Raw genomic sequence first — 26,981 nt, 5'->3', positions numbered from 1 at the left:
TCTGATTTATTCTTTTGACCAAGAAATGAAGAGTTGAAACAAGACATAAAAGCGGGGAGGGATTTAAGTGCGAATAGAGTGCAAGAAATGGAGAGAGAAATTAAAATTAACAGCTCAAGAGTCTTTTGATGGTTTTTTGTTTCTTAGCCTAATTACCCAAGCGTTGACTTGAAAATTCAACCTCAAGAAGCAAGAGGGAGAATTCATGAGGTTCAACCCTAGAAAAATAGGCAAAAGCTTTGTGGAAAAGTTACTTTAAGTTTTTGTAGAAATCGAGCAGCTAAGCTAGTTTTCTTAGATAGAATTAAAAGGAACATCAAATTTTCTGGGTCTCAGAGTGCTCCCCTCTGTTATTTACTGTTCATGTTCGCTTAATCCTCATCTGCCCATTTGTATGAACCACCATATATCAGCTCCAATGACATAGGTGATTGGCATCTAGATTTCCTCTTTTGACCAAGAAAACACTTATTCATCTTGGGTTTGAGGTTGCAGGAAGAAGATGAAGGGATGAGGATAAGGGCAACCAGTGAGGGTGGTGGTGCCGGAGGATTAGATCGGGCCTAATAGTTGCTAATTTGGATCTTGCGCTTCCAGAAAGTCCCTTGCTCCCCGTGCTCTCACCCTCCCACCCTCACAAGAGGGTGGGCCCTCTCACCCTCACGGTGGGTGCTAGAGGGATTAGACGGCCAATGCTGCCAAGGATCCTTGCTCCTAGATAGTCCCCTGCCCCCACCCTCCCACCCTCACAAGAGGGTTGGGCCCGTTGTGCCAAATCTGACATTGACAGGCCGCACACGGTGCGGGCCCCATGAGGTGGGAGCAGGGGGTGCCTAGGAGCAAAGGATTCAGAATAGTTGCCTAACCAAAGGGCACGGTTATTTCAGGGGTAAAAATGCCCAAATGAAGGAAGAGTCACAGTTTTGGTTAATTTTGAAAACCAAACCTTAGTTTTATTCAGTTTTATAAAGTGAAACATTGAGTAGTTGGTTTTGTAAAGAGAAACCTAAATGTAACTAATCATGTAATTTTTCCAAAAAGTAAAACTGAATTGATGTTTCTTGTGTTCTCATGGACTAAATAATCATTAACTTAATTTCCATTCTTCATTTCCAGTCATGTTGGTCACATGATTTGAGCATGCAAGGAGTAGACTCAGTACTCACCGACAGAAAAGCTCCCATTTTAACTCCACAAAAGTAGTATGAGGTGAGGGTAGTTAATTTTGAAACTTGGCTTTTCATTCACCACTTGGTTACAAATCTAACTTGGAAACGACCAGTCCCTATGGATATTTCAAGGTTTCCTTGCTCACATCTTGTTCATTGTTTCATGAAACAGTGGGAGGGATATCAAAAAATTTATAATTTTCCAAATGTGAAATCTTTAAACTGTATCGAATGGCTTGAATTGCACCTGCCTTTCAAGAGTACATGATCTGCATTGTACATAACTACATATCTTGAATTTTCTTCCATTTCACCGCCGTCAATCTATAGATTTTTTTTCTAGAGCGATTTCCCTTTCTGAACGCAGCATACAATTCTCCATTGTACTCCACTCTCCAAGTGTGCTTTTTACCATTTCCTTCTTCTTTATCATGACAAGTCTTTGTGAAGTAGCTCCAATAACTATAAACTGCACGTCACAAGATCAAATTTGATATGAAAGCAAAGTCAAATTTGTAATATTTCTACAACAAAAAGAGAGGGAGAGGCAAAGTCAAACAAAACACAACCACCCACGGTGAAAGAAGCATATTGGCACAAGCAAATGGAGAAAAGTGAACCACTAAGCACTCCTACGGCCTACCCACTCCCGCATGAAGGCATCGCTTCTACGTTTTCTTTTCTAAGAATGAAGGCAACGTTTCTACTTGACTTGAAGGCTAACTATACTACAGGAAACCAAAACAGTGATCTGGGTTCCACCATTGGGGACTTTCGTCGAACATATAGTTACATATAAATATTAAATGAGAAGTTGCAATAAATACGAAGGATGTAGAGTGTGCAGCAGAGAATAGTGGATGTAAGCAGCACTCACTCATGTGAACGCACTAATCAGAAAAAGAGACATTTTTAGTTCCAAACCAGAAAATGAATTGAAAATCACCCCACTAGCTACACCTACATGCTACAACACGACGGCCCGTGCTCTGCTTACACCAACTTTTACATAGAATTATTCTCTTTCTGGATGAATTTTTCTCCCACTTATCAAGAAAGAAAGAAGGCTATGGCAGGCAGTGAGGTTTCAGGATTAGATGAGGATTGAGTGGGACGGTGGAGAACGACATATGTTATAATAGTCTTCAAGGGCATGGGGCTTCTTCATGGTTCGCCTGTTTAATTTTGTCTTGTGGAGGGATCCACGCTCACACACTAAGCAAATCTGAGTGTTTAAAATGTGAATAAGACAGAGTGTCATTCAGCTTGTGAGGAATTATCATGGCATGGCATGGCATGGCATGGCATGGCCCCGTGAGCTTGTGGCATGTTGGTCCGTGACTGGAGTGCCCACGGGTTTGGTTGCTAGTGACTTGCTCTGTGTGGGAAAAAAGAAAAGAGGAATGAGTGTGTCACGGGTCAAACTAAACTATAATTTTTTTTTCGTATGTGGTTTGTTTTTCGGTATGTCAAAAGCTCTGAAACTGATGAAATGATCGATTAATTCTTTAGTCTATCATATACTAGGTTGAGTCAATATAACATTTGTACATCAAGAACCCTGATGAAGAAACATTTTTGTTATACATAATAGTTAGATAAAGCCATTGACCTTCTTATCTAGATTTATATGTGAATATTCAAAGGGATAACAGTATAAATTGAAACAAAATAGGAATTTTTTCTTTGTGGCATATGGTATTATATTCAATTTCGTGGACAAGTAGATCCCATAATAACTTATTTTTAAACAAAATTTTTTATTTTAAATTAAAAAAAATTGACTTAAATATAACTGAACGGCCGTGAAATAAATCCAGTAAAACTAAACTGAAATTCAATAAATTTGAAATGCTTTTAAAGTTATTTAAAAATTAATACCAGAGTCTAACTGTGGGCCCCACCCTTGCCCTTTCCATGTCCCCTTATGCGCAAAGATTGTGGCAGAGAAAGTGGTAAATGCCATGGATATTATTTTAGGGAAAAGCAACGGGAGGGTAAAATCGTCACATGAATGATGTTTGTCTATCTTTCCCGAATGTGTCTATAAATGCACCTTTGCATCTCCCGAATGAGAGCAGAGAACATCCAAGTAGTTCCTCTCTAATGGAGATCTGTACAAATCTCAGACGAACTCAGGTACTTCCATCTCTCCTCTTTCCTTTTTCTATTTTCCTCCTCCGATCATCTTCTAATTGATCGTTTGAACTGTTAAACCCAAAACATTGAAGGATTTTTTTTTTTCTTTTCTATATCTGCTCTGTTTTCTGTGTATGGGTTACTCTCTAGATTTTGTCTTAGCCAGGGCACTAATAACTGGTCGTTTTTTTTTTTCTTTTTTTTCTTTCTTTTTTCTTCTTTCAGGTAATGAAAGTAGTCTTGGCAGTCTTAGTGGTGGGGTTATTAAGCTCTCAGGGAGCAGAATGCAGGAAAAGAAGGAAGGTTTTGGATTCATTCGAGTACAGTGCCATGAATTGCAGAAAACACAGTGCATCATTGACGGATTTCGGAGGAGTGGGCGATGGAATAACGTCGAACACCAAGGCCTTTCAATCTGCTATCAATAGTCTCAGTCAGTACTCTTCTGACGGTGGCTCTCAGCTGTTCGTTCCTGAAGGCAAATGGTTGACAGGAAGCTTCAATCTCACCAGCCATTTCACTCTCTATCTCCACAAAGACGCTGTCCTCCTCGCATCTCAGGTTCCAACCCTAATCTCATCTCATCTCATCTCTTCCCTTACACTTCATTTCCGTGGAAATCGTGAAATCCCAACATTTCTTACTCAAAATTCTTCAACTTCAAGTCAAATTCATCTTTTTTCTGAAAGAAGATAAAATTGAATTCCTCCGAACATTACGGCCTTTTTTTAGAATGGAAATGCGTACCGCCTGAGACAAACAGGGGAATACAATGGAGTTGTTCATCTAACGCCATCGTTTTCGCAGTTAAAGCTTTGATGGGAAACTTCTTTTCTTTTTTCTTTTTCTTTTTTTCTTTCTTTCCTGGAATTGAGCTCTCTTGAAAGAGAAACCGACAGGATTTAATTATTTAAATGGAACTCGTGATGGGGTGGGTCCCACCATTCCCTATTTTTTCACGAAACCCAAAAGCGAACACTGTGGAGTAGGTTAGGGTGGGTGTTTTATTCTAACTGCCAAAACGAGTAGTGATATTGATGATTCGAATCCAATGGTTATCCACTTCTATTAATGAAATCTAAAAGATGTAAATATTGAACTGGGCCAGGATGTGAATGAATGGTCCGTGATCGATCCCTTGCCATCCTACGGTAGAGGAAGAGACGCTGTAGGTGGTCGCTATATCAGCCTCATCTTCGGGACGAATTTGACTGACGTCGTCATTACAGGTGAGTTTAAGGTTTACATTTTACGCGTGTCTGTTTGTAAAATGGTTGGATTAACTTTGTCGATTGATTCGTACCGTTGGATTGAGCAGGTGATAACGGCACAATAGACGGTCAGGGTCAGCTGTGGTGGCAAAAATTCCATCAAAAGAAGCTGAAATACACTAGGCCCTACCTACTCGAGATCTTGCACTCGGATCAGATTCAGATCTCCGATCTAACGCTCGTCAATTCTCCATCATGGAACGTCCATCCCGTTTACTGCAGGTCCGTTGTTGGCTGGTATTTTCTTTCATGTTAGATATTTCACTAGGGCAGGAGGTGCTCTACTAGGGTGCTGAATGCGCACCTTACTACATAAGGTCGAGATTTCGATATCTATAACTCAGTTTTGCCACGTGGTCAGAAAATTTTTTACAAAACGAATAGCCGAAAATCGAGATCTCGGTTGTAGTTTCGATCTCAACTTTTTAACTTATTACGTATTAAATTGGTCCATCTAATCCCCATACATATATGACGACGGTTTACATAATTGAGGTTTGAATTATATTTTGTTGCAGCAACGTTATAGTGAAAGGCATTACGATCACAGCTCCCATCAGCTCACCAAACACGGATGGAATCAATCCAGGTAAGTTATCTTTACGTTTAATTTTGTGTGGTGCTTCGTGTTTCGATCGAAATTTTGATATCGAGTGCATAATATTCAAGTTCAACTCAAGTTACATTTTGATCATCTGATGATGATGGATGGACGGTGCAGATTCATGCACGAATGTGAAGATCGAAGACTGCTACATCATATCAGGGGATGACTGCGTAGCGGTGAAGAGCGGTTGGGATGAATACGGGATCGCGTACGGAAAGCCAACAAAGGGACTCGTGATCAGACGGCTCACGTGCATCTCTCCGTACAGTGCCATGATAGCGTTGGGGAGCGAGATGTCAGGAGGAATCCAAGACGTTCGTGCAGAGGATATCGTAGCCATCAATACGGAATCTGGAGTGAGGATCAAGACGGCAGTTGGGAGGGGAGGGTACGTGAAGGACATCTACGTTAAGGGAATGAGGATGGAGACGATGAAGTGGGTGTTTTGGATGACGGGTAACTATGGGTCCCACGCTGACACTCACTATGATCCGAACGCACTTCCTGTGATACAGAATATCAACTACCGCGATGTAGTGGCTAATAATGTCTCAATGGCTGCGAGATTGGAAGGAATCTCCGGCGATCCCTTTACGGGAATATGCATGTCTAATGTTACCATCAACTTGTCTCCAAAGCCAAAGAAGGTGCAGTGGGCTTGCACTGATGTGGATGGAGTCACTAGTGGTGTGGTTCCACAGCCTTGTGATCTTTTATCCAAAAAGGGAGGTGAGTCGCCGGAGGGAATCGCTCCTTGTGAGTTTCCGACCGATTCGCTTTCCATTGACAACGTGGAGTTCAAAACCTGCTCTTACAGCAGAAGCTACTTATTATGATGAATCAGAATTGAAAACTAGGTTTGGACTTTGGAGAGAGTGTGATTTTTTCTTTTTTCCCACGTAGAAGGAGACAGAGTGATCAGAGACCTTCGTATTGTAATTTTAATGGCACAAGACATATTTAATGTAATGTAATGCAATGTTGTGTAGCTGTAGTGCAGTAGTTATATAAAGGCTTGGAAGAAGTACCAATTAATGTTGCAAATTCTCCTTCATCTTTCATCGATTATGGACTACAAGAATCCTTAAATCTACATCAATGTGCTTATTAAGCAAGAGTTATTGATAGTGTTTTTTTTACTTTTATCTTTGGTTGAAATTGATAGTGTCTTATCACTCTCTTTAAGTGGTCAAAATTCTGTGTAAGACCATGAAGATGAGATCTTTTACCCACAAGAGTTGAGAACTGTATTCTTTTTATATCCTTCAACCATATGTTTAGGAAGGTAGATTTGTAAGTTCAGATCGTCTCCCCCGACGGGAGCATAGGGTGCTCCCCGACAGCTGTTGACCACGTATTATAGGGGGCCCACAAGATTAAGAATGCATTATTTTTTTAATATTTACAAAAGGCCTACATAATTTGTAATTGTAACACTGTTGGAAAGCTCAAGTGCTCAGTCTGGAAATGTGTGGATATAAGGCATGCATTAATTTCAAAAATCTTCCTAAGAGGGAGGAAATATCAGAAATTGCGGTTACCATTAGAAAGGTTTTGGAAATATCGGCCCACAGATTTTCTAAAAAGTTTTCCGAAAATTCACGGATCACTCTCCGTATAAACACCAAGTCCAAGTCATCTCTGTGCCCCACAATTTCATTTTTCTTTGAAGAATTTCTTTAAGCAATGGCGTGTTCCAGATGTCCCAGAATAACAAAAGTAAACTCTCTTCTACCTCTTCTTCTACGTTATCACTGATCATTCTCTTCCAAGTTTTCTCTGCTTTTATTCCACTTTCAGACTCGTTTTTCAAACGCATCACCATCAGTTCCTTATTTTCTGTTATTGCTTTTTGCTTTTCTGTTGAATTTGTATTTGGGTTTTTTCCACTTGTCCAGTTGTGCCTAGTATCTTACGTTTTATGCCTATTCACAGATAATAGAGATAGCTGCTGCGGTTATATTTCTTGGATTGGTGGGTTATTCTCGAAAGCAATTTCCGGCTTCACTTTCGAAGCCGTAACTTGCAGAAAACACGTCGCTTCTATCATGGATTTTGGAGGTGTTGGAGACGGGAAAATGTCAAACACCAATGCGTTTCGTAAGGCTATCGAACAACTAAGCAAATTCTCAAGTGATAGGTGGTTCAGTGTTGATTGTTCCTCCAGGAAAATGGCTTACCGGGAGCTTCAACCTCACAAGCAATTTCACTCTGTTTCTACCCAAAGATGCCATTTTTCTCGGTTCTCAGGTCTCTAGTTGTTCTTATTTGGTTCTTGACCTTCAATTCGATGGCACTGTTTTTGATTAGCTTAACTTGATATGAACTTGTTAGGATGAAGTTGAGTATCCACTTATCGCTCCCTTGCCTTCCTATGGGAGAGGAAGAGATTTAGTTGGTAAAAGATGTCAAGCGCTCATTTTTGGCACAAACCTAACTGATGTTGTCATTACAAGTATTTCTATTCATCAGTTCCTAAAACTGCAATTTGAAGGATTCTCTGTTTTTGGGTTATATGTCTCGTTGATCGACTTTGATGGGTTATTGGATTTTAGGTAACAATTGGACGATTGATGGTCAAGGTGTCTCTTGGTGGGATAAATTTTACATGAATCAGACCAAGTACAACCGACCTCCGATGATTGAAATCTTGTACTCCGACAAGGTCCAGATTTCCAATCTGACTCTAATCAACTCTCCAAATTGGTTCGTTCATCCTACTTATTGCAGATTTGTTCCTTTTCATTCATAAATAATATCTCATTTTCATCTTCCTCATGAAGAAGATATTCTGATTTTGTGATCAAATTGTCTTTAATTGCAGTAACGTTTTCGTGTTAGGCCTAACCATCCTCGCACCAATTGATTCCCCAAACACTGATGGGATTGACCCAGGTTTGTGTAGAGAGAGACTTGGAGGAATTCAACTTCAACTATTGTTCATGAATTGCTTGAAACTAAATTGTTTTTTTTTTTTTTTTATCCCCCCAAAATATTTAATAAAACGCTTTCTTTTTTTTTTTGGGTTGTTCCTTGGTGTTGAAGAGTGGTTTGGATCAATACGGGATTAAATTTGGGTTCACATCCTTTACAATTCTTACCCCTTGTAATACCTATTTAAGAGTGTGACACGTGACAGTTAATTATCTTTAAAACCCAATTAAGAATTAAATCTAATAAATCCCTAAAATCAAGCCTGAAAACAAAAAGAGAGAAAATAGGATGGTGGTTGAAGCAACCGTGTAAATTGTTTAAGTGAACGGTCCTAAGCATCTTACCATTAAATTTGGTAGAATCATATCTGAATCATCTATCATATATGGTTCAGATTTAATGGTAAATTTTAATTACACAGACTAACTGTTAACCTATATTGATTATTAAATTAAATTCTTAGTTGGATTCTAATTCTCATCCTGATTAACTGCTAGGAGTCACAGTCCTAAGATAGAAACTATAAAAGGGGAGGAATTGTCGAGGATGTAAAGCCCTCTTTTCCCCATTCAGCGATAATAAGAATTTTTTTCTTTTTTTTCTCTTTCAACTGTTTCTTCTCTGCAGTGCAATGGCGTCCTCCATCGACGAAAATTGCAGCAACCCTATTCACGCCAAAAAGACAAGGAAAGGCAATTGCTCATCAAAAAACCTAGCGTTGATCCCATGCAGCAGCAGCTACTCGAAGAATAATATTTGTAGTAGTATTTGGGCGCTACTTCCAGAGGATATCCTGATTCTGATAGTAAACAAATTAGACGTGGTGGACTTTCATCGCTTCAGCGCAGCGTGCAGGTTCTTGCATTCGGTTGCCAAGATAATACGGCATCAGATTCAAGTAATCCCTAAACCGCCTCAATCCCCACCATGGCTGATGCTTTCCTTTGATTTATGGAAACAATTTCGTACTTACAACAAGGATCTTCTTCCTCATCATTCTTATGATCATAATGGGTTTTTCAGCGCCTTCCATGAAAAAGTTTTTAGGTTGGGAGTGACTAGGTTGCCAGATGCAAAGTGTTGTGGGTCTAACTGGGGATGGTTGATAATGTTGGGTCAGATATCCGGAACCATGTTTCTTTTCAATCCTTTTACTAGGGTTCGTATTGAACTTCCACATAGATCTACTCTTCCTTGCCCCATTAATGTGTCTTACTGCCCCCGTGACATTCGCAAGGTTATCTTGTTGTCTCCTGCTGTTGTTGCTACCACTACTACTACTGACCATACAAATTATAATTCCGACAGAAACACAACAACAACAACAAAACTGTCATTGTGGATGATTGTTTGGTCTTAGCTCTTTATACAAGAAATCTCGTAGCATTTTGTAGACCAGGGGATAAGGCATGGACTCCCTTCACAAAGCTCTATGTGGAAGATAAATTTCTTAGATATCAAGATTTTGTTGTACAAGATGGAAAACTGTACGCCATAAAGTACAACTATGATCTTGTATTAGTGGAATTAGGTCTTGATCAGCCAAAAGAAACAAGTTGCAACATTGCTCCTCCTCCTGTTCAACAATTGGATAACCAGTGCCTGAATATTCTTTCCCAGATGATGAGGTATCTCTATTTGGTGGAATGTCATGGGGAGTTGCTAATAGTTATAAGATGGGTTAAGCTGGAACATCGTACGGTGAGATCGAAGCACAGAATAGACACCGTTCAAGAAACTCTGACTCTGAAGATATTCAAGTTGGAGAAACAACAACGTTGGGCTGAAGTAGAGGAATTAGGTGATCAAATGCTATTTGTTGGTGTAAGCACTGGCTTCTCCCGCTTGGCACTTGACTGCCCTGGATTTAGAGGAAACTGCATATATTTCACAGATGGATACTACAGCCGTAATCGCCATGATTTAGGTGTGTTTCACTTAGAGGATAAAAGTGTCAAACCGTTTTACACAACTCCTTCAGCTAAAGACAAATTTCTGCCCATCTGGTTCGCACCAATTTCTTGGTAGACAAGAAAGTGATTCTTATCCTACTAATGCACACGTCGTTGTTGATTGGTTTTCAAATTTTTACAATGATCATCAGGAGAGGCTGATTTCTCTTTATTGTTCTTGCTTTGCACTTTTTATTTTTGTCCTAGTAATGCACATGTTTACAATGTTCATTTGGAAGAGGCTCTGTCTTCAATTGCTTGTTGAGTTTGTTAGATTGATCTGGATGGAATTGTTAGGCTGGATGCTATTATTATATATTCAGACGACAAGAAGTCCAGGAATGGCCTCACTCGCTCATTTGTTTGTCAATTGTCATGATCATCTACCATTGTTGCTTCAATGGCATAGTCTCCAACCAAATGTGCTTCTGTTAAAAAAGATGGTCTGTGATTTAATAATGTCAGGTTAACTTTTAGGTAAGATTATATGGGAGTATGAAATCAACATTAATGGAAGTCTGCTTAACTTAGTTGCTTTAACTGAAATTCAATAATGGAAATCCACTTACCTCAGTTGCTATACTGACTTCCAAGTCAATCAGCAAAGCTTAAATCTGATTACAAATATATCTAAACAGAATATAATCCATGGCAAAGTACTCTTACATACCACTCATCAAATTGATCATAAGCAATCATTGCTCTCTAATCACAAGACTTTCAACAAATGCAAATTGTAGGCTTCAAGCTCTTAATAAATACAACTTAAGCAGGATGAACTAGGCAGGCAGAAGGGGAGAAAAACTAAGAATGCCATACAGATGTGCAGTTGTTTACCTTTAGCTCTTCTCAAAAATGATGGTTAAATTTCAATGTCAGTGATAAGCTAAAATATTCAGCCAAACCCAAGAGCCCAAAATCTGAAGCAACCAGCATCAAGGAAGCAAATGGTTCTTGTCGAGAAGTCATAGCAATCCCAAATTGGGGTGAGCATAATTTGGCTAGGTAGCAATGTCTTGTAGCTTTCTGGCATTATCTTCCCACTGCAATGCATATTCAACCTATTTCATCGATTATGGACTACAAGAATCCTTAAATCTACATCAATGTGCTTATTACGTAAGAGTTATTGATGGTGTTTTTCAATTTTATCTTTGGTTGAAATTGATAGTGCATATCACTCTCTTTAAGTGCTCAAAATTCTGTGTAAGACTTTGAAGATGGGATCTTTTACTCACAAGATTGAGAACTGTACTCTTTTATATCCTTCAAACACATGTTTAGGAAGGTAGATTTGTAAGTTCAGATCGTCTCCCCGACGGGAGCATAGAGTGCTCCCCGACAGCTGTTGACCACGGATTTTTATTTGAGGTTGCTGCAGCCGACGGCCCTTATGTTGCCACGTCATCAAAATTGAAATGGACGGTTATGATTTAAACAATAAAAATTTATATATAAATAATAGTTTTTTGTTTCACACTTTTAAGGATTGAATTTTATTAATTTACATTAGCAAGTCCCTCGTTCAGCCGATATCAAAACCCTGTTTCTCATTTTCTTCTTACCGACGCTGCTATCATGATTCCGAAAAACCAGGTCACGCCGGTGACAATACCTCGTCACGGTTGCCGTTGAAGCTGTATTTGCAAGAACTTCATTTGGCCTCCTTTTCTGGGGTTTTCGCCCTTTTAGGTTTCTCCATCGAACCGAGCAGATCTGAAGCTTTTATCTAAGTTTCACCTTGTTTAATCTCTGTAAGTTGTTTGTTTGATGCTTTTGGTTCTAATGCTTCTTGTTGTTTCTTGTTTCTCTGTTTTCTTTTTCTCTTATCTTTTTAAGTAAAAGGAAAGATTTTTATTCTATCTACAGAGGAATCGGAAGGAAAAGAGAAGGCGATTGCAAAAACAGTTCTATTTGCATCCATCTCCGGTTTCGACTCCCAGAGACTCCGAGCCACGGCTTTTTCCCCCTGTTTCCGGTTACATCTCCCAAAGTTTCAGGTTCTTCTTCTTGAGATGTTTAACTTCGGTAAGCATGTATGGGCACTGAAAATGTCGAACTTCTGGGTACTTGATTGATCCCCTGTGTACGTCGGCAGGGGTTGCCGGAGTAGAAGCCAAGGAGAGACGACGTCAAGGAGAGATGAGAGATTGTGCCCTTGCCAGAGGTGAAGCCAAGGAGAGACGGTGCCGTCGCCGGAGCCGAAGCCAAGGAGAGACGGAAGTTAGGTTTTGAACTTTGAGAGAAGACGATGGGTTAAATGAGAAATAAATGAAAAAAATATTATAATAGATGATAAATTATTGACCATTAGATCAAGCACAATACACTTGTCAGTCATCGATCTAAAGGTGAACTGAATCAAACAGGAAGATGTTAGTGGGTTTCATTAGGTTTAATGTTTATCACTAAAAAGTTAAAAAATTGAAAAACCATTTGCATCGCGGGTCCCACTGTAGCTTCACGTGTACGCTTGCAAATTATTAACTTGCAATTGTACAATATAAATGATTTTAATAATAAAAATTAAAAACCCTTGAGGCCTTGAAACTGTCGATATCTAGACTTGAGATCTATTCTCATTTACCAAAAAAAAAGTCGGGGAGTTCACCGATGCATCTCGGTCTTTGATTGAAGGTAAAAAAGGGGGGAGGGGGGGGGGGTTGGTTGTTGGGGGGGGGGGGGGGTTTTTTAAAAAAAAAGGGGGGGGGGGGTGGTGGGTTTGGGGGGGGGGGGATTTTCTAAAATTAAAAACCCCTGGGGGCTTGGCCGTCGTTCTGGTTGATGGTTTCGCCAGCCACCGACACCCCATTTATAATCGATATTTCAAACCGTGGAACTTATAACACCGTCGAGAGCTCAGAGTGCTTAGTCAGGAAAGGTGTGGATATAAGGCATGCATTAATTTCAAAAATCTTCGGAAGAAGGAGGAAATATCAGAAATCGCGGTTACCATTAGTGTCTTAAAGGGGAAAACTCAACGTTTTAAACCTCTTGAAAGGTTTTGGAAAGTATCGGCCCACAGATTTTTTAAAAGGTTTCCGAAAATTCATGGATCGCTCTCCATATAAACACCAAGTCCAAGTCATCCCCTGTGACCCACAATTTCATTTTTCTTTGAAGAATTTCTTTAAGCAATGGCTTGTTCCAGATGTCCTAGAATAACAAAAGTAAACTCTTCTACCTCTTCTTCTACGTTATCACGGATCATTCTCCTCCAAGTTTTCTCTGCTTTTATTTCACTTTCAGACTCGTTTTTCAAACTCATCACCATCAGTTCCTTATTTTCTGTTATTGCTTTTTGCTTTTCTGTTGAATTTGTGTTTGGGTTTTTTCCACTTGTGCCTAGTATCTTACGTTTTCTGCCTATTCACAGATAATAGAGATAGCTGCTGTGGTTATATTTCTTGGATTGGTGGGCTTAAGGGAAGCCGAATGCACCAAACTCTCGCAAGCAATTTCCGGCTTCACCTACGAAGCCGTAACTTGCAGAAAACACGTTGCTTCTATCACGGATTTTGGAGGTGTTGGAGATGGAAAAACGTCAAACACCAATGCATTTCGCAAGGCTATCGAACAACTAAGCAAATTCTCAAGTGATGGTGGTTCAGTGTTGATTGTTCCTCCAGGAAAATGGCTTACCGGGAGCTTCAACCTCACAAGCAATTTCACTTTGTTTCTACCCAAAGATACCATTATTCTTGGTTCTCAGGTCTTTATTTGTTCTTATTTGGTTCTTGACCTTCAATTCTGTGGCTCTGTAATTGATTAGCTTAACTTGATATGAACTTGTTAGGATGAAGCTGAGTATCCACTTATCGCTCCCTTGCCTTCCTATGGGAGAGGAAGAGATCCAATCGGTAAAAGATGTCAAGCGCTCATTTTTGGCACAAACCTAACTGATGTTGTCATTACAGGTATTTCTGTTCATCAGTTCCTAAAACTGCAATTTGAAGGATTCTCTGTTTTTGGGTTTTATGTCTCGTTGATTGACTTTGATGGGTTATTGGATTTCAGGTAACAATGGGACGATTGATGGCCAAGGTGTCTCTTGGTGGGATAAATTTCACATGAATCAGACCAAGTACAACCGACCTCCGATGATTGAAATCTTGTACTCCGACAAGGTCCAGATTTCCAATCTGACTCTAATCAACTCTCCAAATTGGTTTGTTCATCCTACTTATTGCAGGTTCGTTCCTTTTCATTCATAAATAATATCCCATTTTCATCTTCCTCATAAAGAAGATATTATGATTTTGTGATCAAAATTGTCTTTAATTGCAGTAATGTTTTCGTGTTAGGCCTGACCATCCTCGCACCAATTGATTCCCCAAACACTGATGGGATTGACCCAGGTTTGTGTAGAGACTTGGAGGTATTCAACTTCAACTATTGTTCATGAATTGCTTGAAACTAAATTGGGTTCTTTGCTATTCAGATTCATGCACAAATGTTAGAATTGAAGACTGTTACGTAGTTTCTGGGGATGACTGCATTGCAGTGAAGAGTGGTTTGGATCAATACGGGATTAAATTTGGGATGCCCACAAAGAATGTTATAATCAGAAGGTTCACCTGCATTTCCCCACACAAATATTTGTTATCGCTCTTGGGAGTGAGATGTCAGGTGGCATCGAAAATGTCAGGGCTGAAGATGTTCTCGCCATTAACTCGGAGTCTGTAGTGAGAATCAAAAGCAGTCGAGGGCGAGGTGGATATGTGAAAAACATATTCGCAAGAAGGTTTATTATGCATACCATGAAGTATGTCTTTTGGATGACAGGAGCTTATGGTTCTCACACTGATGATGGTTGGGATCCTAAAGCACTTCCGGTTATTAACAATATCAATTACAGTGATATGGTTGCTGAGAATGTCACCATGGCAGCAGATTTAGCTGGTATTAAGGATGATATTTATTCGGGATTTGCATATCTAATATCACTATTACGCCCTCACCAAAACCCAAGAAAATCCAGTGGAACTGCACATATATCAGTGGATTCACCAGTAATGTAAGCCCACCTGCTTGTTCTTTGTTGCCAGATCAACCCAATCACTCTTGCCCATTCCCAACTGACAAGCTCCCAATAGAGGATGTCAAATTCCAAACTTGTAGACTTTGAGTCAACAATTTATATTGTAATGTTTTATGTTTTATAATAAGAAAGAGCTAGCATATTTTTACAATCCTACTTAAATTTTCTTAACCCTACTCTAGATATTGAAATTGAAACACAAACCTTCCAACCCCATCAGGGTTTAAAAATCCCTAACCCTAATGTAGGAGTATCAATTGGTTAGGCTTGGCCAATCTCAATCGAGCCTAATTGGCCCTATTGGCTTGGAAAGGGTTAGACCTTCTACGACCTATTTAATAATCAGTCCGGTTCAGTCTTGGGCAATGTCAGGCCATGTAGGTCCTAGGCCGTAATCGGGCTACTTTAACTCTATCTTAACTAGATTTTCAATTGAGCTTAATCGCGCTACCAGCCGGACTTAGTCAGGTTAACAGAGAGAGTTTCTCACATTATTAGGTGTTCTCCAATTTTTCTTATTTCAAGATTCATCTCTTCTGACAGATGTAAGATCTTGCGAAGAATCTAAAAATTCAGATTCCTTCAAAATGTGGTTTGCTACAAGTTTTGAATCTTCTACAGTTTTAAAATCTCAAGTTTCTAACCAAAATTTGAAGTCCTATTAGAACAAAGATCCATAAGCTTTTTTTCATATCTTCAGTTAATTTCCAAATTCTCTTAATGCTCACTCTCCTACTTCCCAACTAAGAAACAAGTGCCTAATAGTGTGTCAATGATTGTTAGCCACGATTCTCTACAAAACTCAATAATGTTTTGTTCATGCTAAACTCTTCTTCTATTTCAAGGGTGATTATTTTGGAAAGTCTAATATAAAGTTCAGGTTTTGGGACACAAAAAAAAGGGTAGTATAGTGGTGAGAATTCTATTATGTAGTCATGGAGATATGGGTTTTATTCTCAATAAATACATTATAAATTTTCATTTAATTGTGATCGTTCTTCTAATGAGACCAATTGGTCGGGCTAACCGAGCTAAGTACAGAAACCTAGACTGATTTGTTTGTAATCCGTTCGGTTTCTAGACTGATGCATTAACTAATCAGTTTGGTGCATGTCGGCTTTTATCAAACCAGTTCTGTAACAACCCTAGTAATCCTAACTTAGGATATGTATTGCAGGTCTAAGTACCCGAAGATCCAACCCAAATAAGCTATGGACTATTCGGATTGAAACCCATGATCTATACCTTGAGCCCATGGATTTGGACTCCGCCAATGAAGAACTTGCAATATTGGGTACTCGTAGAAATCCTGATGGACTGGGAAAGTGGATCTCTAGCCAGAGTCAAGTTGAGTTTGAAGATGTTCGGGATCAAGGTAAGAACACCCCACATGTTGGCTAAGGTTAGGTTAGTGTTGGGGATCAACAAGTCAAGCAAGCACCCAAGTACTGAAAAGTACTAGGGAGCGGTTGCTTAAGGCGGTTGATTGACCCAACCAACCAACCAACCCAAGCGACCGGCCAAGTCTGCTGATGGGAATTATACCCTATTTTGCTCCAGTCCTCTATAAATAACCAACCACGACTTATTTTCGTATTATTATATTTGTGGAGGTTACTGTGGATGGTTAGGACGCAGAGAACACGTGTTGGAGGTGAAGAATGTTTGATTTCGCGGAGAAGCTTCAATCCTTGATCCGTTTTGTGAATCGATTGGAAGTAAGATGATTTCACACTCTTCCTAACTACTTCTCCTCATTAGTAGAGTATTATCTTTCTTCCATAATTCTGTAGATGGTGAATTGTGATGGTTAATATCGTTCCATCAATGATCGCGATTAGATCATACCTGAAACGGATTCTCATATCCAAATCAAGGGTTGATTTAATTGAAGGAGACAATGTAATTTCAAAACCATTAGTCTTTGTGGGTTTTGATTTGAGATTGATTTTGTAATGTGTTAAGAACGAAATTCGGATTTCGCTCATCTCAAAATTGGATCGAGGATGGGTAATCAAACGTCAAAATTTCGAACTTGAGAATCTGCTTGAAAGAGGGGCAGTTGCTCAAGGTGGTTGATTGGCCCAACCAATAGCCATAAGCGACCGACTGGGTCACAGTAGCCTTGTCAGCTTGGTTAATGCTCAGTTTTGACTTATGTTCTAAATTTATCTTGGTAACCCTATTATAGGTGACCTCTGAGGTTCTTTGGACTTGTTAGTTGAGAGGTATGATTGCACTTTCAATACCTTTTACGCTTCGACAAATATGGTTACATTTCTAAATATATGCATGGACATATTTAGTAATGAATTGTGTATATCTTCAAATGCATGAATGATTCCATAACTTCTTGTTACATTAGTTTAAATAATTCATTGATTATATTATGTTGTGATTGATTATTAGTTTACTAAATGATGTTGAATAACTTATTATGTGATGTTGAATGATGAGTGGATGTAACTATGATTTAGGGTACCTTATTGGGTATCTAAAGCTTGGGATATCAAGGATTGTGGTATGAGACAATGTTCTCTGACGAGGTGATGATCAGACTTGAAGAGAAGGCCGCTGAAATAATTAAACTTTGATTATATTTGCTTCAGCTGAAATTCCATTTTTGGACACAATTACTTTGTTCTTTCTTGGATTTTCTTCATTTTGGAAGTTAGACATATATTTCCCTTTTTATTTAATTATTGAATTATTATTGTTCTTGATTTATTATTATTGATAGGTTAACCGTGGATCTTGTGGCTGTGGATCGCACCCACGGGTTGTTGGGCGGGACTGATGCTGGCAGGTGGGGTATGACAAGTTTAACTCACTTTTTTCAGTTCGGATCCAAGATTGACATCCATACCCTAACCCGATCCTACCGGACCTAACCCAACCCCGCCCGCCCTAATTAACCCTTATATATTTAGAATAGTGAGATTTATAGAAATATATTTAGATATTAAGGACCTTAATTAAGGTCCTCACATTAATAGTGATATATTTAAATATTTGACCCTGATATTTAGGGCCCTAATTTTGAATTTTTTTTTTGGGGAAAAAAAAATACTGATTCAGGTATTTTAAGGCCTGAATGATTTATACATATTTAAGGCTCTGATTGATTTAGATACATTTAAGGCTCTAATTGATTTAGATACATTTAAGGCTCTAATTGATTTAGATACATTTAAGGCCCGGACTTAGATATATTTAAGGATCTAATTGATTTGGAGATATTTAAGGCCCTGATTAACCTTGATATATTTAGATATTTAAGAAAAATCGAATACAATTATTGATTTTGAATGTAAGATTTATAAAAATATATTTAGATATTTACAGCCAGTGTGATATGATATTGTTACTTCCAAACAAAAAAAAGAGTGATACTTGATTCTTACATACCAAAACAAATAGGATACTCAATTTTTTTTTAAAGGCATTTTAAATTTTAAATATAACTTTCTTTAAATTAAACAAACACAAGATTGGGTTGGTTGAGCTAGGTTGGCCTGAGGGCTAAACCCGTCCCGACCCTACTAGGGCTGATTATTTTGTAACCCAAGCTTGCCTATTGGGTCAAAAAAATGGGGTTGGGATTGAGTCGGACTCAAGGTGAGTTTGGATTAGTATGAATCAATAGGGTTTTATTGACAACCCTAACTATTAAACTTCATCGTTCATTTCTTACAAGAAGTAACAATTTTCTTGCAATTTAATTCAAGAATGAATTGCCCTCTAGTCAACTTGAGATTTGGGCCCTGTCGGTCTGATTCAAAAGTCACAGTCCTGCCATGCCATTAACCTCTAGAGAGCCTTGAAACTTGTCTTCTCCACATCCAATTCCTTCTCTTTATGTCCATAGACCTTCAACTGTGAGGGGGTGTGAACTCAAGACCTCCCCGTGGGAGAACGTGTCTTTAACCGCTTGACTACCCCATCATTGGCTTAACTCAACTCAACCTATATTATACTCACTGTCGACTTGAAAACCAATCTGCTCACAGTTGCTATCCAAGTCTTTTCTTCTACTGTTTCTGTATGTTAAATTTGAACCTGCCTGTTGTTCAAGGCATTACAGCTGGTCCTAAATTCAGACCAAAAGAGTTCGAAAATGGTAACAAATAAATTGCAAAATCTTGCAAATTCGACTCAAATTTCTTTAATGTGTAAGTTTATACTTTATATTTTAACGCAACCCCCAGTCTTGCTACTCAAATCATTACTTTGTTTTGTGGGTATCCATTTTCCCATTTTAATTTTTTCAAAATACAGAAATTTTCTGATAGAACATAATTGAGGAGAAGTTACCCGTGATCCTTTTTGCCCTGCTCATTTTCGTTTCAAATCTGCACATAATCTTTCAATGACAAGCCAGACTTGGGCTTTGATCTTTGATTCGGGTTGGATCAGTTTTGAGACCATCACCAACCCATATCAAATCGCTATAGCGCATTTCAAAGTTTAATATCATATTGGTCTTACATCTTGCCTCTTGGGCTTAAAGTCCAAACAAAATCACTCTCTTTTAACTTCTTTACCTTTTTCTTGTTTTTGATAAAAACTTCTTTACCTCTTTAAAGAGAAATAAGCTCAAAATTTTATTCAAATTTTATAATAATAATAATAACACATGAGATATCATATAGAATAGTAGATACATACAAAATGTCATTTTAATTGAAAAAGAATTTGATAAACTGATACGAAATGTTGAATACGAAAAGTGTACATTTTAGCATGAAAAATATTCAAAATGAAAGTCTTAACTCTCAAAGAATAGGCCAAAATAAAAAGTTAAAAACCAAAAGATTACTGAATGGGAGGCATGATCCAGAACAGAATGATCCTAAATTTGATGAGAATTGTTTATCCAGTGATCACTAACACAACGATCAATAATAGTTGTTCACATATTTATTTCACATTTGAAGTTTTGGAGAGAAAGCATATTCATGCCAACACAAGGGAGAAACTCAGAAAGGTACAACGTGATTGCATAGGCAAAACTACAAGGGGGTAAAAGCTAAAAATAAAAAACCAACAATTATAATGGGTTATAAGATATCGGTATTGGGTAATGGTTCGGTGCATTCGGCTCAGGCTAACGGGCCACTAACAAGTAGGCCAGCACCAGCCCCAGACCTAACAGTTTTTTATCATCAACTCATACCCCATTCAATAAGCTTCGGTTGGTTCAGTTCGTTCTTAACGATTCGGGCTGCAATGAAATCTTTATTAGGAGGGAACAAAAAGTATTAAATAGGTAGTAAAAGAATATTTTTCCAAAATTAAAACCCATCAAGGTAAAACTTTTAAACAACCTTATACAGTAAAAAATTTTAAATACAAGAGATCAAGGAAATTTTTTCCGTATAGACAAAGGGTTAAGGGCAATACTTTAAAATTACATGACATTAAAGGCAATCTAGGAATTATGAGATTATCTAACCATAACTTAAACAAAATTTCTTGACGAAGTATATCATTATTCTAGTTTAAGAGACAATTTGGGCTGTCCCTACCAATTTGATATATTCTTGGGGAGTAAATACTCTTCACTATTCATTTTGGGGTGTCGCTCAAATTTTTCCAAAAGAAGAAGATATGATTCGTAAAATACATCAAGTAATTTTTCAAATAATAAGACCATTATTGAACTACTGAACCTTCAAAGACTTTACACACACTTTACCTTGTCTTGAGAAGTATAATGTCCAAAGCTCCTCCAAAACCCTTGATATTAATGGATGGATCACCCGCATTGAACACGGTTTGGAGATTTCGGTATTTTGAAGAACAATAATCTTGCGAGTCCATATCAGTTCCCTGTCGCAAGCAGAGAACAATATGCTCCCTGGCGTTTTTGAACCACAAAGTATGGGGTGGGACCCATAAGGGACCCACTTAAATTTTGCTTTAATTTTTTCAATATTTTACAAGCAAGCCACATAGCTAGTTGAGGCGCAAAAGCGTAAAGGAGCAGCACATTGTTCTTCCCCCACAGGGAAGTATTCTTGACTTTGATCCTGCAAAGAGAATCACTGGACTCGAAAGCATGTATTATACCTGTTAAAACAGTTTTACGTTGTCGATGTATGGCATTTATCCCAATTCAGAAAAATCTCCGAGAAGAAGAAGGAAGGGAATACTAGAGATTGCATTTGCCATCAATGTTTAACAGGATGACCAGATTTTCAGACCATTTTTAGAAAGTATTGGCCAAAGATTTTTAAAGGGTTTCCTTAAAAATCACGGATTTCCCTCTATATAAACACCAAGTCTAAGTGAGCTCTGCAACCCACAAGTCTTTTTGTCTTTGCAGAGACTTTTTAAGCAATGGCTTGTTCTAGAAATCCCAAAATAACAAATGTAACTCTTCTACATCTTCTTCTATGTTATCCCGACCCACTTCCATGTCTTTTTGTTTTCTTTGTTTTTATTTCTTTTTCTTACAAAAATCTTTTATGTTATATGTTTTGCTCTTCCACTCATTCTAGTTACTAGACTGATTATTTTCTACATTCATGCATCTAAATTGAAATCTTGGATATCAAACATTCAGCCACCGTTTTTTAATTTTTATTTTACTGTTCTTCCCTTCCTTCACCACCCTTTGTTATGGGCATTTCTCAAATTCTTTTAATCATAAACTCAGTCCCCTATTTTCGTTTGATCGTCACTTTCAGATTCGTTTTTCATACTCAGTCCCCTATTTTTCGTTTTTCTGTTGAATTTGTATTTGGGTTTGTTCCCTTTGTGGCTAATATCATACGTTTTATGCCTCTGAAATTGAAAATTCACAGATAATTGAGATAGTTGCCGTGATAGTATTGCTTGGATTGGTGGGCTTAAGGGAGGTCGAATGCTCCAATGTTTCGCACCCGAAGGCCGGATTCAGCTATGAAGCCGTCACTTGTAGAAAACACGTAGCATCCATCACGGATTTTGGAGGTGTGGGAGATGGAAAAACGTCAAACACCAATGCCTTCCGCGAGGCTATCAAACATCTAAGCAAATTCTCAAGTGACGGTGGTTCTGTGTTGATCGTTCCTCCAGGAAAATGGCTTACCGGGAGCTTCAACCTCACAAGCAATTTCACTCTCTTTCTACCCAAAGATGCCATCATTCTCGGTTCTCAGGTTTCTATTTGATTATATTTGGTTCTTGACCTTCAATTATGTGGTTCTGTATGTGATTGATTAGCTTAATTTGATATGAACTTGATAGGATGAAGCTGAGTATCCACTTATCCCTCCTTTGCCTTCCTATGGGAAAGGAAGAGATAATGTAGACAAGGGTCCAAGATATCAAGCGCTCATTTATGGCACAAACCTAACTGATGTGGTCATTACAGGTATTTCTGTTCATCATTTGCAATTTGAAGGTTCTCTGTTCCTGGGTTCTCTTTCTCATTGATCAACATTGATGGGTCCTTGGATTTCAGGTAACAATGGGACGATTGATGGCCAAGGTGTCTCCTGGTGGGATAAATTTCACAAGAACCAAACCAACTATACCCGGCCTTACATGATTGAAATCTTGTTCTCCGACAAGGTCCAGATTTCCAATCTGACTCTAGTCAATTCTCCAAGTTGGTTCGTTCATCCTACTTACTGCAGGTTCGTCCCTTCCCATTCATAAACACTACACCATTCTCCATCTTCCTCATCTTCCTCGTGAAGAAGATTTCTGGTTTGTGATCAATACTATTGTCTTCAATTGTAGTAACGTGTTGGTATTAGGCCTGACCATCCTCGCACCAATTGATTCCCCAAACACTGATGGGATTGACCCAGGTTTGTCTAGAAATATGGAGGAATTCAATTATTGATTCATTTTAGTGAACAACTGGAAACTAAATTGAGCTTTTTATTTTTGTTTTTTTCTCTTGGGTTCTCCTCTACTATTCAGATTCATGCACAAATGTTAGAATTGAAGACTGTTATGTGGTTTCCGGAGATGACTGCATTGCAGTGAAAAGTGGTTGGGATCAATATGGAATAAAGTTTGGGATGCCCACAAAGAATGTCATAATCAGAAGGTTCACCTGCATTTCCCCAGACAGCGCTGTTATCGCTCTTGGGAGTGAGATGTCCGGTGGCATCGAAAATATAAGGGCCGAAGATGTTCTTGCCATTAACTCGGAGTCTGTAATCAGAATCAAAAGCGCTCCAGGGCGAGGTGGATATGTGAGAAAGATATTTGCAAGAAGGTTTGTTATGCATACCATGAAGTATGTTTTTTGGATGACTGGAGCTTATGGGTCTCACCCGGATGATGGTTGGGATCCTAAAGCACTTCCTATTGTTAAAGATATCAATTACAGTGATATGGTTGCCGAAAATGTCACTATGGCAGCAAATTTAGCTGGTATTAAAGATGATATTTATTCTGGAATTTGCATCTCTAACGTCACAGTTAAGCCATCGCCAAAACCCAAGAAAATCCAGTGGAACTGCACTGATATCAGTGGAGTAACCAGTAATGTGAGCCCTCCTGCTTGTGCTTTGTTGCCAGATCAAGGCGCTTACCGTTGCCCATTCCCAACTGACAAGCTACCAATAGAGAATGTCAAATTCCAAACTTGTAATGTCTGAGTGATATTGTAGTCTTTTATGTTTCTGTGTTAGTTTATCGAGTATTGAAGTTGCTTGTTGAAGGCATTAATGGTCCTAATTAGGACCTAAAGAGTTGAAAAACAATAAGAAATAGCAAGCATATTACTGCAATTCTACTCAAATTTTTGTGTTAAGACATTTAATCATTAGCAATACAAAAATTTTCTATAGAACATATTTGAGGAAAAGTACCTAGAATCCTTCTTACTCTGCTATTTTCCATTTGAAATCTACACAATTTCATTCCAAATATATCTTCCATGGAACCATTGAAGAAAAGGCTTGGAATCATTTTCGATTAGACAACCCATCTTTTCTGTTGTTTTTGAGATATTCACACTTTCGTTTAAGAAAAAACTTCAACAAGCATCACCGAGACGAAAACCAATAAAAAGTTTTCCCTGATACTTACTATGGAAGTTCTCAATCTTAGTCACCGTAGAAATGAACCTGATATATATCATAAAAGCCAATCCACAACAATCAAATAGCTACTGTTTGAAGTTCCATATGCCATAAAACTGCAGGAATGAACTTGCATCACATCAAAGAGGCCGAATGAACAAAAGTTGCTTGACATAAGACTCGTAAAATTCTCCAGAATCATAGAGAAAGTATTATACCCAATGGTGCAAAAAACCATTTTCGATTAAAATGGATAGAGTCTTGACATAGACATCTAGGAAATACATCTAATGTAAGACTCTCAGATGTTCCAAGTAGTGTGAATAGTTGGAAGGAATTTGCTTTGTAGTGCCATATACATTTAACTCTCAGGCACTTGCTTAACAGTTAATCAACACATCACACATAAAATTAAGAGAAAAAATTTGTTATATGTGCCTATCATACAAAGTTCGGGTTCAAAAACCAGCAAAGGCCTCCCAAAAAAGAAAAATATATGATTCATAAATACATCGAAGTGATTGTTCAGATAATAAACCCATTATCAGAAAGATCAGAACTACTAAACCTTAAAAGACTATACACAATTTCCCCCTTTTCCTATGAAGTTTAATGTCCAAAGCTCCTCCAGATGTTGTCATTCTGAAGAACAGTAATCTTGCAAAAAGATTTGCTTTAACTTCCTGTAGTAAGGTTTACAAGCTGCTCATAGAGGATATCAAACTCCAAACTGTAAAGTTTGAGTTGAGTCAACCTACACTAGATACTCAAGCCTTTTCTTCTGTTTCTGTATGTTAATTTATCTAGTTTATAAACCTGCATGCCTGCTGTTGAAGGCATTACAGGTGGTCCTAATTAGGACCAAAAGAGTTCGAAAATAGTAAGAAATAAATTGCAAAATCTTGCAAATTCGACTCAAATTTCTGTGTAAGTTTAGATTTGAACGCAACCCCTAGTACTCTTGGTACTCAAATCATTACTTTGTTGTTTGGGAATCCATTTTCCCATCAGAATTTTTCCAAAATACAGAAATTTTCTATAGAACATAATTGAGGAAAAGTTACCTGTGATCCTTTTTGCCCTGCCCATTGTCGTTTCAAATCTGCATATAATCCTTCAATGACAAGCCAGACCTGGGCTTCGATCTTGAAGCCAATCAAATATATCTTCCATGGCACGATCGAAGAAAGGCGCCTGGAATCATTTTCACCGAGACAACCCATCTTTTCTGGTGTTTTGCACTTGAAATCTTCAAAACTTTTGTTTCACGACCGTATTTTTTTAAATTGGTTGGGATTTTTTTTTGGGTTGACAGAAAGAAAAGCAAATTACAGAAAGCATATACCCAAGTTGGCTGGAAGCACTACCTCCCATTCGTTTATGAGATCTTTATAGTTGAGACCTTCAAGGAGAAGTGGGTTGCTGCTTGAAATCGCCCTACCACACAGCGTTGGAGAATACCATGCACAACGACCACCCAACAGCATCCTATCCACTCACCATGTTCAGAAGTACTGCCTGCCCAACTCTGGTGGATCAAGCGCTCTGCAAAAGCAGACGTCAGGAAGATTTTTATTTGCAGCAGCAGCAGACTGGTGAGGATTAGGTCACGTAAACATGAGTAAATCGAACGGTTGTAAACGAAAAGGTGAGGGTATGTATGAAAATACAAAAATTTACTTTTACATTTGAAGGTTTGAAAATGTTGAAATTTACAAAATGACATCCTTACCTTTACCGATGAATCCCCAATTCTTCGGTACAACTTTCATTTTTAATGGTAGCTAAGATGAAAACAATCACCAACACCGCTCCTAAACGCATCCCTGAAAGCTCGGACATTCTTTTGATGTTCTTTATTGATCACTTTGACAGAACCCCACTTTTAACCCAGAGTGGATTCACGGAGGATGAAACCTTTCTGGAGATGGCGTCACTGGTGGTGCCGGAGATCAGTTTTCCCTTGAAATGCTTGCACTAATGGCGTCTTTCAGGGATAAATCCGGTTGTTCTGGATCGAGATTCGCTGGAGTCTTCGAACTCTGGCATGATTTATGGAAATCGACTAAACCCTTGGTACCAGCAGGAGAAACCTCGAGTTCGCGAATCATATCAAGAGCAAACTTGGTCCGATTCTCTTTCTCCGGAATCGGATGGCCGAACTCAGCGAAGAATTGGGGGAGAAGTGAAGGAGGGCCCCTGTAAATAGTCTTACCGCATGATAAGAAGATTATATGGTCGAGAATGCCGATGATTCTGTAACTCGGTTGATGTATTGACATGATAACAATACTTCTGCTCTGAGCGATTCGCTGAAGAACCTTCACAACCATGTAAGCAGTCGTTGAGTCCAAACCCGAAGTGGGTTCGTCGAGGAACAAGATGATGGGATCGTGAATCATGTCGGTTCCGATCGAAACACGGCGGCGCTCTCCGCCAGAGACACCTCTGTGTCCTTCATCGCCGACCGCCGTCCTTGCCGCCTTTCTCAGACCAAGCTGGTCGATGAGAGCTTGAACCCTAGTTTTCTTCTTCGATTTTGACACAGAATGAGGCAGCCTGAACTCGGCGGAGAACATAAGCGTCTCTTCCACTGTTAGCATCGGATTTGTCGTCATGCATTTGGTACAAAAGAAAAGAGCTATCAGGATGATTGAGGGTAAGAGAATCAACAAAAGTTCGAAAAGATTCAATACGGTCCAGAGGGAAAACTGATTGGGATTTTAAACATGATTTTTGTTCTTCATTATATTTTAAATTAGGGAGTAAATTATCAATCAAATAAAAAGCATCACAGTCGGTAACAAAATTATAGGAGTAAATTATTAAAAAAAAATAG

At 38.6% G+C, this 26,981-nt stretch overlaps 1 protein-coding gene and 3 pseudogenes across 1 annotated transcript; 3 read left to right on the top strand and 1 right to left on the bottom strand.

The window, feature by feature from the left end:
- Positions 1 to 3,220: 3,220 nt before the first annotated feature.
- LOC149013777 (putative polygalacturonase) lies at positions 3,221 to 6,230 on the top strand. The gene is made up of 6 exons (XM_089159446.1): positions 3,221 to 3,308; positions 3,534 to 3,869; positions 4,417 to 4,537; positions 4,627 to 4,801; positions 5,098 to 5,168; positions 5,301 to 6,230. The coding sequence occupies exons 1-6, from the start codon at positions 3,276 to 3,278 to the stop codon at positions 6,020 to 6,022; spliced, it is 1,458 nt and encodes a 485-aa protein (XP_089015572.1). The 5' UTR covers positions 3,221 to 3,275; the 3' UTR covers positions 6,023 to 6,230.
- A 6,979-nt stretch (positions 6,231 to 13,209) lies between these two features.
- On the top strand, positions 13,210 to 15,200 carry LOC149013776 (putative polygalacturonase; annotated as a pseudogene).
- Positions 15,201 to 22,646: 7,446 nt separating this feature from the next.
- On the top strand, positions 22,647 to 23,875 carry LOC149013775 (putative polygalacturonase pseudogene; annotated as a pseudogene).
- A 2,219-nt stretch (positions 23,876 to 26,094) lies between these two features.
- On the bottom strand, positions 26,095 to 26,760 carry LOC149013774 (ABC transporter G family member 20 pseudogene; annotated as a pseudogene).
- Positions 26,761 to 26,981: the final 221 nt, after the last annotated feature.

This window comes from Hakea prostrata, chromosome 6 (genome assembly GCF_041222555.1).
Source record: "Hakea prostrata isolate BN-2017 chromosome 6, UWA_Hpros_2, whole genome shotgun sequence".
In the NCBI taxonomy this organism is placed as follows: domain Eukaryota; kingdom Viridiplantae; phylum Streptophyta; class Magnoliopsida; order Proteales; family Proteaceae; genus Hakea; species Hakea prostrata.
The sequence above is the reverse complement of the archived record's forward strand: the minus strand, read 5'-3'. Positions and strand labels throughout refer to the sequence as shown.